The sequence below is a fragment of the Colobus angolensis genome, unplaced genomic scaffold, assembly GCF_000951035.1.
Source record: "Colobus angolensis palliatus isolate OR3802 unplaced genomic scaffold, Cang.pa_1.0 Scaffold19, whole genome shotgun sequence".
In the NCBI taxonomy this organism is placed as follows: domain Eukaryota; kingdom Metazoa; phylum Chordata; class Mammalia; order Primates; family Cercopithecidae; genus Colobus; species Colobus angolensis.
The window spans coordinates 5,888,104-5,900,906 of NW_012115043.1; the positions used below are offsets into that span (position 1 = coordinate 5,888,104).

The 12,803-nt window shown below is 48.9% G+C and overlaps 1 protein-coding gene across 1 annotated transcript in view; it reads left to right on the forward strand.

Annotated features, from left to right (window-relative positions):
* Positions 1–828: 828 nt before the first annotated feature.
* IGDCC4 (immunoglobulin superfamily, DCC subclass, member 4) overlaps positions 829–12,803 on the forward strand; it is a 27,714-nt gene continuing 15,739 nt past the window's right edge. Inside the window, exons 1-4 of the mRNA XM_011940561.1 lie at positions 829–1,198; positions 1,889–2,030; positions 9,758–9,894; positions 11,312–11,452. Coding sequence (XP_011795951.1) covers positions 829–1,198; positions 1,889–2,030; positions 9,758–9,894; positions 11,312–11,452 — 790 coding nt within the window. The remainder of the gene's footprint in view (positions 1,199–1,888; positions 2,031–9,757; positions 9,895–11,311; positions 11,453–12,803) is intronic.

The following is a 12,803-nucleotide window of genomic DNA, read 5'->3' on the forward strand; positions in this document are numbered from 1 at the left end:
TTAGGCAGAGTCTCATTCTGCCACCCAGGCTGGAGTGCAGTGGCATGATCGTGGCTCACTGTAGCCTTGAACTTCTGGGCTCAGGCGATCCTCCTTGCTTCAGCCTCCTGAGTAGCTGGGATGACAGGCGCATGCCTCCACGTACAGCTAACTTTTTACATTATCTGTAGAGATGGGGTCTCTCTGTGTTACCCAGGCTGGTATGCTTTTTTCATTGAGACACAGTTCACATACTACAAAATTCACCCTTTAGTGTTCGACTCAGTAGTTTTTGGTATATTCATATTCACAACGTTGTGCAACCACAGCCACTATCTAATTCTAGAACATTTTCATCACCCCCAAAAGAAACCCTGTACTCATTAGCAGTCACTCCCTGTCCTTCCTCCCCCCAGTCGCTGACAATCATTAATCCACTTTCTGTCTTTATGGATTTGCCTCCTCTGGGCATTTCATAGAAATGAGATCATGCAAAATGTGGCATCTTATGACTGACTTCCTTGACTTAGCGTCAAGTTTTCATGCTACCTTGTAGCATGCATCAGTCCTTCATTCCTTTTGATGGCTGAGTAATCCAGTTATCCATTTATCAGGTGATGGGCTTTTGGGTTGTTTCCGCTCTTTGGCTATTATGAATAATGCTGCTATGAGGAAATTGAGCAGCAGGGGAAGACAGGCACAGAGGAGTGCAGCAGTTTGTCCAAAGTCACAGTTAGTAAGAGGAGAACCGGGATCCCGATGCAGGTCTTTCTCCTTGATTTGCCCCCCTGCTCAGGTGACTCAGGAGCAGAGGCTGTGGGAGGTGGGGGGACACACACTGATGGCCCCATGCTCCTCCTCTATGCAGGGGGGCTGCTGTTGCCCCAGGAGACGACTGTGGAGCTGAGCTGTGGAGTGGGGCCGCTGCACGTGATCCTGGGCCCAGAGCAGGCTGCAGTGCTGAACTGTAGCCTGGGGGATGCTGCCACTGGACCCCCCACCAGGGTGACCTGGAGCAAGGATGGGGATACCCTGCTGGAGCACGACCACCTACACCTGCTGCCCAGTGGTTCCCTGTGGCTGTCCCAGCCACTAGCACCCAATGGCAGTGACGAGGCAGTCCCTGAGGCTGTGGGGGTCATTGAAGGCAGCTATTCGTGCCTGGCCCACGGCCCCCTCGGAGTGCTGGCCAGCCAGGCTGCTGTCGTCAAGCTTGCCAGTAAGTGCTTGTATCGGGGGGCTGAGGCTGAAACCTAGACTTGGGGTATGTGAAGTGGGATCTGCAGTTAGTTACTTGCACAAATGCCTCTCTCTTGGGCCCACTCCCCCTTTCCCTGCCTCCCATCCTGCTCAATAGGTCTCTTCCTGGTATTGTCTATCCTCATTCTTGGGTATTCCATAATCTTCCCATTTCTTCTCCACTCCCCTGTTCCTTCTGCCTTTTTTTCCCTTTGAGTCCTAGAGTCTGGCTTGTGCTTTCCTCCAGGGAGCCTGCCAGAGTGCCCCCTTTGTGTCAGAGGCACAAAGCTGCCTCCTAAGGGAACTCCTGCCTGCACGGCAGGTGGAACATGTGGAGTCAAACCCCACGTTCCAGCCTTACCCCTTAGGGGGCTCTCAGGAGGCACAGATCACCATGAAATAACTTTCAGGCCAGAAGAAATGTGCATCTTACTGTATAGTTTGACCATCACGATGATGTCGGGCAGGGGGCTTTGGAATTCATTCTGCTGGCAGCATCTGACCACTAATCACCACTTCTTGTTGTGTCTCCCTCGGTCTGAATTGGCTCTGCTTGTGTTTCTACGACTCTGTTTCTGTGTCTCCATGTGGATGTGTTTCACTGTTTGTGCTTGCTGTGGCCTCTCTCTCCTGCTCCTCTCCCGTCCCTGCCGTGTCTCATTGTCCCCAGCACTCGCAGACTTCTCTCTGCACCCGGAGTCTCAGACGGTGGAGGAGAACGGGACAGCTCGCTTTGAGTGCCACATTGAAGGGCTGCCAGCTCCCATCATTACTTGGGAGAAGGACCAGGTGACATTGCCTGAGGAGCCTCGGTGAGTGCCCTGTAGGGGAGCGGGTCCTGGTAGGCGGGGTAGAGAGGGCTCCGGGGTGCGCTCAGAACTGAGATTCTTAGAGTCAAGGTAGCTGCATTTACCTAAGCTGACTTGAGTGTCAACCACCGCCTGACTCCTGGCTCATGTCTGGTCCCAAAGAGAAGTTGGACAAGAAGTTTTTGCTCCCTGGGAGGAAAGCCACCCATTGAGCTGTGGAGCCTGGGTGGGTGTCGTAGTAGAGTCCTTCCCAGCACATCTAGTCCAACCACTTGCTTTATTGTGGAGACTGAGGGCCAGAGAGGAGCTGTGATTTATCCTAAGCCATGCCGTGAGCCATTGGCAGAATGCTGGTTGTCTGTTGAGGGCTCCCGGAGGCTGCTGGGAAGGTTTTCTCTTTTCAGGGTTCCTCCGGAGTTTCCACTCTAGATGCATCACTTCTCTCTCAGTTCCAGCCAGTGGGGCACAGCCCTCTGAGAAGTGAATTGTAGAGGTCTTTCCTCTTTCCCTCTCCTCTTTCTCTGTAAAGGCAATGGATGGGTAGAGCAATCCCAGGGAAGAGTTTCCAGGGCGGAAGGGAAGCAGAGGCTAGGCCCTGGACTTGGTCCCTCTTGTGGCTTCCTGGGTAGGTCCAGATGTGTATACAGCGTGACCAGAAACCACAAGGCTCATTTCCATCTGTGGTCTCTGAGTTGGTCTCATGACTCAGTCATCACCCGCTAAATTCTTACGTATCTTTGGAAATGTGGCTCCAAGGCCTTTCCCAGCCACCCTGCAGTCCTCCCCCTATATCTCCGTAGCTGTAATTACCAGCTAGATCCTTCTCCCGTCCCGGTGGAAGTGGGGTTCCTCAGGCTCTGAAACACTGCGCTTTCTCCTCTGGAACCAACCTTCTCTTGCCTGTGTCGCATTGTCCCAGCTCCTCTGACTTTTGCCCATGTGTAGAAAAAATTGGGGGTTGTAGGAGAAACTTTGAGGTAGAAAAGCCACAAGACAGTTGTGAGGGAGGAAGAGGATGAGCGGTCCATACATAAGAGATCCTGGTTGGGTGTGGTGACTCACACCTGTCATCCCAACATTTTGAGAGGACAAAGCAGGGGGTTACTTGAGCCCAGGAGTTCAAGACCAGCCTATGCAAAATATCGAAACCCTGTCTGTATAAAAAATACAAAAATTAACCCAATGTGGCAGTGTGGTGCCTGTGGTCCCTGCTACTTGGGAGGCTGAGAGAGATCACTTGGAGGTCGAGGCTACAGTGAGCTGTGATAATGCCACTGCATTCCAGCCAGCCCGGGTGACACACCGAGACCCTGTCTCAAAAAAAAAGAGAGAGATTCTATTGACTTTGGTGATGGGTTAGCCCCACTGGTCCTCAGAGAGTCACTTCTCACCCAGCCTATTCTCCTTCCCACCTATAAAATGAAAGGAAAAACAAATGAAAGTTGATTTAGATTGTGTTTTCCCAAAGTGTGGCTTTTATAGAATGTTAGTCCCTTTAAATGTTTCTTAAATGAAGTATTCCATGATCAAATAAGAACAGGAAACTGCCTGTAAATCTCCCTCCTGGAGTTGGCAAGACCCTGAGAAGTGCTGTAATGAGAATCTGTGGACCTTGTTTAATCGAGCACTTCCCAGGCTCGTTTGCCCAGGAGCCCCTTAACATCCCATGAATGAGCATTCTACAGGGTGAGCCCTGGGAAATGCTGACTCAGCCTCTCTAACGCTAACATTTTCAGTTCTGTGCCTTTCTAAATGTGGAGGCTCTCACCACTGTGTGATGACGGGTGCCTCCTGGGAGTTCCGTGAACCCAGAGCAGATGATCTGGGCAAGTGAGAACCAAGAGAGAGCCTACTCCTGATGCCCCCCAGAGAGGGTAGCAGAGGGCAGCAAAATCTCCCCATGTTGAAAGTCACAGCATGAACCACTTAATGGGAGTGTACCTTGGGCCAGGCACTGTGCTGCTCCTTTTACGTGGTTTCTCACTTAACCCTTCCAATCATCCTTTAAAGTAGGTATTTCTTATTTTCACATTTTCCTCTATTTACTTTTAATTTATATTCCTAGCAGATGCATTTTAAAAATTCATATCAATATGGCTGGGCACAGTGGCTCACGCCTGTACTCCCAACACTTTGGGAGCCAAGACAGGTGGATCGCTTGAGCTCAGGAGTTAGAGACCAACCTGGGCAATATGGTGAAACGTCATCTCTCAAAAAATACAAAACTTAGGCCGGGTGCGGTGGCTCACACCTGTAACCCCAGCACTTTGGGAGGCTGAGGCAGGTGGATCATCTGAGGTCAGGAGTTCAAGACCAGCCTGGTCAACATGGTGAAACCCTGTCTCTACTAAAATTACAAAAATTAGCTGGGCATGGTGGCCAGCACCTATAAACCCAGCTACTCAGCAGACTGAGGCAGGAAAATCGCTTAAACCCAGGAGGTAGAGGTTGCAGTGAGCCAAGATGGCACCATTGCACTCCAGCCTGGGTGACAGAGGAAGACTCCATCTCAAAATAATAATAATAATAATCAATTTTATTGTACATACTAAGCTTTTTGTTGAATCATCTTTTCTTTTCAAAAACAAAAATGGGATTATATTGCAACTTTAATTTTTTTTTTCTCTTACCACTTGATGAACATTCAGGTCTGTACATATGAATATGGTAGGTATTTTTATCTGGATTGTTAAATGAGGGATTGGAGGATCAGAGACAGAAATAACTTGCCCCAGGTCACACAGCTTAGTACTCAAGAGTGTCAGACTCCAGCACCCTGTGTGGAGGATACACAGGCTTCTGGTAGGTGTCATTTGGTGGTTGGATGCAGAACCTGCGAGATCTGAAGAAGTTTGTATCACATTATGACTATAATTTTTTAAAAAATTAAAGGTGGGTTTAGAAATCTGTAGTCCAACTGTGGCTGGGAGCAGGTAAGTTACTTCCCCAAAGCTTCTCAGCAAACCAGTGGGTTTCAGACCTCCCCACCATCCCCAACGTCTAGCTCAGGCGTCATCCCGTGAAGCCACAAACCTAACCCAGGAGGCCAGAGCTGCCAGTTTCTGGACTCTGAGAGTGTTTGCCCCCGAGTCCTCTGAAAAGCGATCCTCATCTATAAATAAGCTGGGCTCGCATGTCCCGGCACATTGTGTAGGGGGAATAAAGAAATGTCTAAAACAGCAACTTGATTATGCCCAAGGTATATATTTTTACACATGCCCAGATATAGTGCATGCACAAATATGCTATTCATAAACTCAGCCCAGTGGTTTGAAGGAGACCATATGCCTTGGTGTAGTGTGTGCACATGTGCAGTTAATAAACACACTGCGTCAGGGTGTATGTGCTTCGTTTGGAACTGATGGTAAAGACTAGAGCCCAAGGCAAATCCCTGGTACTTATACTATTTTCTAATAATAGGGGATAATCTAGGGGATAATTTTTCTTCCATGGGAACCAGTAATCAATGAGAGCAATGTTTCCCAAATCCCAGGCATTCACAAACCACCTTCATAATTGTGACCATACTTATACCATTTACACAATCACTTAATAATTTTCTTTACATCAACTCACTCTTTTGTAACTTGAACACATTTTAAAAGGGAACATTATCTCACTGCAATAAAATGGAAAACCAGCAACACTTGCCATAAATAGAAGATAGCCATAAAAATAAATAATATAACTTCTAGGATAAAAAGCCATGTATCTGGATCCACTTGAAATAATTTTGTTATCGCCATTCACTCATAAGAAACATGTAACGAAGGGACTTAAATAACATGGGCTCCTGCCCTACCCTCTCCCAGTGGTTGCCATTTCTGTCAATCTCATGTGACTCCCAGCCAGTATCCCCTTGCCCTGGGTGGATCTCAAGGGCTTAGGGTGGGGGCTCTTGGCCCTTGGGAAATTCAGAGCAGCTGTGTCATTTCTTCTGTGTTCTTTAATCCTTGGGACCCAAGTGGCCTTTTGTGGGTAGGGGCAGCAGACTCAGGTTTGAGGTTGGAAAAAGAATAATCCCTTCCTTTTGATTTGAGATTGCTTTTCATTCTATAAGTAGCTTTTATTTTATATGAAATTTGAATTTCTTTTAAAATGGTAAAGTATACCAACTTTACAGAAAGGGGAAAAAAGTCACCTCCTGACTGAACACAGCTTTCACCAATTTGAGAGTTTCCTTGCAGTCTTTTGAAAAATGTATATGGGTTACACGATTGTAAACATGTGTTTAGAGATTGCAGTTCATAAATATGTTTATGTCCATTATCTAATGTGAGCTCAAGACACATTCAGAGGGCCAGAGTTGTGAAGCAGGCAGGACAGGAATGATTTAACTCATTCTTCAAATGAGAAAACTGTGGCCCAGATATGGAATGTCACTTGCTAAGATCACATACATTGAAACCAGTTCTCTCCACCATGTCACAGTGCTTCTGTGTTAGAGCCCAAGTTATAAAGCAAAGTGTACAAGGGCACAGACTATTAGAAATTTACATTTTAAAAATTTATATTTCCTAATGGATACATATTAATTGCAAAAAAAAAAAAACAAAACCCTCTTAACAGGCACAATAAATAAGAATCCCCCGATCCCACTCCTACAAAAAACCCCCATAAACCACACAAGCTTTGCCACCTTTGACTTTTTCTATGTATATCCTAACATAACTTTTCTCTATTTTCTAAAAGTAGAATTTCTTCATAAACACTGTTTTTTTACTTTTTCCCCCTACCAACTAATGTATCTTGAACATCTTTCCAAGGACAGAGCTTCTAAAAACACATTTTAGCAAAGCAAAGGATTTTTTTGAGTCAGGGACTCACTCTGCCACCCAGGTTGGAGTGCGGTGGTTCACTGCAGCCTCTACCTCCCCAGCTCAAGCGATCTTCCCACTTCAGCCTCCTGAATAGCTGGAACTACAGGTGTGCTCCACCATGCCTTGGCTAATTTTTGTATTTTTTGGTAGAGACTGGGTTTCACCATGTTGTTCAGGTTGGTCTCCAACTCCTGGCCTCAAGTAATCCTCCTGCTTCTGTCTCCCAAAAAGCCCGGCCAGAAAAGATTTTAGATGAACACTAAAAGTGGTTCCCCCTTGCCTCTATCGCCTGCAGCAATAGCACCATATCTGGGGAAAGGAATTCATTCATTCATTCATTTGTTCATTCATTCATTCATTCATTCAACGTTGACACATAATTAAGGGAATGTTATTTTTTCAAAGGAGAGACTAGCTCTTGAGTACTTGAAGCACACTTTTCCCTGGAAAGACCTAGAAACACTGGGGTTAGGAAATGTAGGCAGTTCCCAGCAGCGTAGTCAGCTCGCTAGACCGAGGGGAAAAGAGGAGAAAGAAAGATCTTGGAGAAAGAGCACATTAGCTGTATGGGGGTGGGGACTGTTTTCTAGGTGGGCCCTTCTTGTCCTTCCCCAATTCGTCCTTTCCTGTCAGTTCTTCTCTGGCAGCAGACTGGGTGCTGGCCCAGGATTTTCCTCCAGCCACACTTGCCTCTCTGTCCCTTTCTCTCGCTCTGCCCCAGCACTTACGTAGACAGCTGTTGGAATTGAGGGTAAGAGGCTGGGGGCAGAGGTGGGTTTGCCTGTGCCATGCAGGAAAGAGCAGGGCATATTTATGGGTTTTTTTTTTCTTTTTTTTTTGGAGACGGAGTCTCGCTCTGTCCCCGGGGCTGGAGTGCAGTGGCCAGATCTCAGCTCCCTGCAAGCTCCGCCTCCCGGGTTTACGCCATTCTCCTGCCTCAGCCTCCCGAGTAGCTGGGACTACAGGCGCCCGCCACCTCGCCCGGCTAGTTTTTTGTATTTTTTTGTATTTTTAGTAGAGACAGAGTTTCACTGTGTTAGCCAGGGTGGTCTCGATTTCCTGACCTCGTGATCCGCCCGTCTCGGCCTCCCAAACTGCTGGGATTACAGGCGTGAGCCACCGCGCCTGGCTGTTTTTTTTTTTCTAAGTCCTCTAAGTCTTTGGACCACGGCATGTTTGTAGGGCCCCTATTTAGAACATTCTTCCTCCCCAGCCTTTGAGCTACTTCTCCTGTCCCATGCTTAGATTTTTTTAGACCCCACTTCCCCAGGAGCTAAGGGATCTCCACCAAGCCACAACTGCCCTCTTCCCTCTCTGACCTTGGCCCAGCCTACATCCCAGAGGCCAGTACCGTTTGCTCTGTTGATAAACTAAGACTCTCAACCTGGAGCTGACCCTGTAGGGATCCCAGTTGGAGGATTCTGAGGGACCCATTCACCCCCTCCTTAGTTCAGAGCCCACTCTGGTCCCCAACATCCCAACCACCATGGAGACCTCCCTATCCCAGATTACATCGTTTCTCAAGCAAGGTCTCTGGACCTTTCTATTTCTCTAGCCCAGAGGGCAGGGAACACCCTCATCCATCATGCCCCGGCTAAGTAACATACGTGTTGGCTGGGTCTGCTTGGAGACCACGTCCTCTCCAAGGGCATTCTCAGCCATCCAATGACTGCCGAGACACGCAGGTAGGATGAATATGACATTTGGCACCAGAAGACTTGGGTTCGAGCTTTCACTCTGCTCAACCTATGAGACCTCAGGAAAATACCCTCCTCCCTCCAAGCCTATTTTTCACCGGTAAAATGGAGGTCGTAACCCCCTCTATGTCTTGGGCTTGTTTTGAGGGTCACATGAGATAGTGTGAATAAAGAATATTTTATCAAGAGAGGGAGAAGGTAATACGGGAAAGGGGTAAAAAAATTCAAACTGTATAGAAGGATATATAATAAAAAGTCAATCCCTCCCACCCTCAGTCCCCTGGATCCCAGGTCCCCTCTCCAGAGACAACCACCATTACCAGGAACATTCAATGTATACACAAGCATAGAAGCCTACATGTCCCCACACATACTGTTTTGTACCAGAACACATTTGGAGATGGCCCTCTGTCAGCAGACACAGAGCTGCCTCCTTTTTAGCAGCTGCCTAGCATTCCATTGTGCGAATGTACCCAAACCAATTTAGCCAGTTCCCACCCTGCAGATGGACACTTGGGTTGTTTCCAGTCTTTTGCTATCACAGATGGTGCTGGAGTGAATATCGTTTAACATGTGCTCTTGTGCACACGTCTGAGAGTATCTGTGGGATAGAGCCCTAGAAGTTTTGATGTTGAGATATCACCAACTTGCCCTGGACAGGTGGTGTATGGGCAGGGCCACTGTTGAGGCAGGAGTGCCGTCCCGCATTCCCTCATCCACCGTCGAGGCAGGAGTGCCGTCCCCCATTCCCTCATCCACATGGAGTGTTATTAAGCCTTCTGATTTTCACCAATCTAATAAGTGAAAATGGTGTCTTAGAGTTTTTTTTGAGACAGAGTTTCGCTCTTGTTGCCCAGACTGGAGTGCAATGGCGCAATCTCGGCTCACCACAACCCCCACCTCCCAGGTTCAAGCGATTCTTCTGCCTCAGCCTCCCGAGTAGCTGGGATTACAGGCATGAGCCACCACACCTGGCTAATTTTGTATTTTTAGTAGAGATGGGGTTTCTCCATGTTGGTCAGGCTGGTCTCGAACTCCCGACCTCAGGTAATCCGCCTGCCTCAGCCTCCCAAAGTGCTGGGATTACAGGCGTGAGCCACTGCACCTGGCCTGGTATCTCCGAGTTTTAATTTGCATTTATCTTACCATGAGCCACCCTCCCTGTGGCCCCCCTGCCCACCACCTCACAGTTGCCTGCTCCTCTCTTCCCAAGGCTCATCACGCTTCCCAACGGCGTCCTTCAGATCCTGGATGTTCAGGAGAGTGATGCAGGCCCCTACCGCTGTGTGGCCACCAACTCGGCTAGCCAGCGCTTCAGCCAGGAGGCCCTACTCAGTGTGGCCCACAGAGGTAAGGGGGCTGGCTGGGTGGGGAAACCTAGGGGTTTCTGGAGCCAGCCATCTCAGAGCTGGGAGGGACCTCAAGAGGTCCAGGCCTTGCCTTCAAGTAGGTGATAAATGTTAGTCCCATTGACAGGTGAGGCGATGAAGTCCAGAGAGGGTACTGCCACCCAGCAAACCAGGGAAGAAAGAACTGGGATGGAACACAAGACCCCAGACTCCCAGGGCGGGGCTCCTCTCTTCATGCAGAGCCTCTGTGCCCTCGGGTTGGATGGAGTGTTGAAGGCTGGGGACAGAGGTGGGGAGGCAAAGCATCTGAGGCCGTGTCAGCGCCTGGAAGCCCTGGTCCCTGCTCCTTTCTCTCCTCCCCTTCTATAGTCACTGAGGGGTTCAGGCACTGGGGGATTCGTCCCTCTCTGCTTTCTGTGCCTTGCGAATCTGGCTCCCTATGGCCTAGTGCTCTTGTCCTTTACTTGTTTCTTTGAAAAGCTCTTGCCCCAGTGTGATGAAGTAGGAAGGGCACAGGGTTTGGGGTTGGAAAGACCTGATTTGAATCCTGGCTTCTCTGCTCACCATCGGTGTGACCCTGGGCTCCTTATCAAATGTCCAGCTCAGAGAGGCTCGAAGAGTCCTTGAGATAAGAATGGAAAGTGCCTGGCACCTGGCAGGTGCTCAACAGATCTCACTTCAAGCCTTCCCCAGGGGCCCCTCCCCTGCTGCCCTTTGCCATGCATCCCTCCCAGCTCCCACCTCCCACCCAATCTCCACACCCCCACCCTGTCCCCATCCTATTCCTTCTGGGCTTAGCTGGTGCTGGTGGGCTGTTCCCAGTCTGGTGTCTTCTCCGTTCTGTTCTGAGGGTCTCTGCCTCCACCTGCTGGACAATCCAGATATTCACCACTCCACCCAGGGGGCCAGGGTCACACAGAGAATTTGGCAGGAAATCAGGGTTTAGGGAGCTGCCACACAGGCAGAAACTCAAGTCCACTGTCTGCCTTTTCCACTGGGGAATCCAAGGCCCTTTGGAGAAGGGATTTGCCTAAGGTCACCCAATGCGTTAATGGCAGTGCTGGAACTAGAAACTATAACTGTTGACTCCAAGTCTGGTGCTTTGCCCATGACCCTGACAGTTCTCTGCCTAGATGGTGGGTTGCATTTGGGAGGGAAGAATGGAGGTAGATGTGGGTCTGTCTAATCATTTCTCTGGTGCTGAGTTAAAGCCCAGGCAATTCTTCTGACTCTAAAAGAAACAGCTCAGAGGTCCAGTCCTAGCCCTGCTGACTTTTATTGCTACATCCCCCATCTGACAGATGGAATCATTGCTGCTGCCCCCAGTACCACCTCACCAGGTTACTGTGCGACTCAGGTGAAGTATTGAATGGCAAATGCCTAATGGTAAGACTGCCTTCTGTCTGTCTTCTTGCCAGGGTCCCTGGCGTCCACCAGAGGGCAGGACGTGGTCATTGTGGCAGCCCCAGAGAACACCACGGTGGTGTCTGGCCAGAGTGTGGTGATGGAATGTGTGGCCTCAGCTGACCCCACCCCTTTTGTGTCCTGGGTCCGACAAGGTGAGTGGAGGGGGTGGGAGAAGGAGGGCATGGGAAGGGAGGGATGTGGCATCTCACATGCCCCTAAGTCAGGGGGATGTATGGGTGACGACCCAGGGGTCACCAACCTTCTGGTGTGGCAGGAACTCCTCTCCTAGGGCTGGGTGTGGTGGACAAGGTCGGAGCTTGGAGGGGAACTGGACAGACTTCTTCGTCACTCTGTGTAGCATGTGCTTTACAAAAGCACTTCCAGGCTGCCACTTACAGAACAGTTATTGCAGCCCTCCTGGGGCCAGGTGCTAAGCTACGTTCTCCACTGTAATCACGTATTTCTGTTCCTCACAACAGTGTTACAAGTGAGTACTTGACAGCTGGGAAGGTGCCACACAGCCAGTGAGTCAGGTGGAACCAGACCCCTCTGCTGGTCTGTGTAACTATAAGGCCAGCTCTGGGACCACCCCAGCATACTGCTGCCTTTGTGTGACTGGCATCATGCTGGGCACAGTGAACAAAATACAGAGAGGCAGGGACCCTGCCCTCTGAACTCATCGTCTAGTGAGGAAGAGGAAACGCACATCTATGAAGAGAGGTCTGACAGTATCAGGCTACAACTGAGAAGTGCCACTGAGTGACTGGAGATGCCATCAGGGTAACACCAGTGCTAGGCCAAATGTCACTGTGCAGTCTCCTGAGCACTTTCACACCTGTTTTCCTGGCAGCCTCCAAGAGCCCTTTGGGGAGAGGAGGGGCCAGAACTATTATTCCCAGTGGGCAGATGAGGAAACTGAGGCTCAGAGAGGCAGGTGGAAGAGCCAGGACCCAAGCTTTTGAGTCTGTTCTCTTTCTGGTACATTACTTCCTACAGTCCTATAGAAAGAAAGCAAGGGTTATTTTTGTTTCCATTTGTTGTTAAAAAGTGACTTGTCCCAAATTGATGGCAGAAGTAAGTTTTAAATTCAGTCTTCTTTACCCCGTTCCCCAACTCATTCTATTACTCTATACGCTCTTAAAAAAAAATAAGTTTATATCTCATACTCAAAAGTGTATATCATGAATATATATAGTTTAAAGAAAATAAATTGAACAATTATTAATATGTACCCACTACTGAGCTGATAAAATAGAACAGTGCTGGGATTTTCGCAACTGTCTGGCCTGCACTGCCTCATTGGACCTGTGACACTTGCCTATTTAGGGGGCCAGCAGGACCCTCGTACTACTGGGATAAACTTGTGGTATCACCTAGAAGTTCTAATGTCAATATTTCTTAATTCCTGATTATGCATCAGGGTCACCCAGGGGACTTGTTAAAACTGCAGACTCCTTTCTTCACTCCGGAGAGTCGTGATCCAGGAATCTTTTTTTTTTTTTT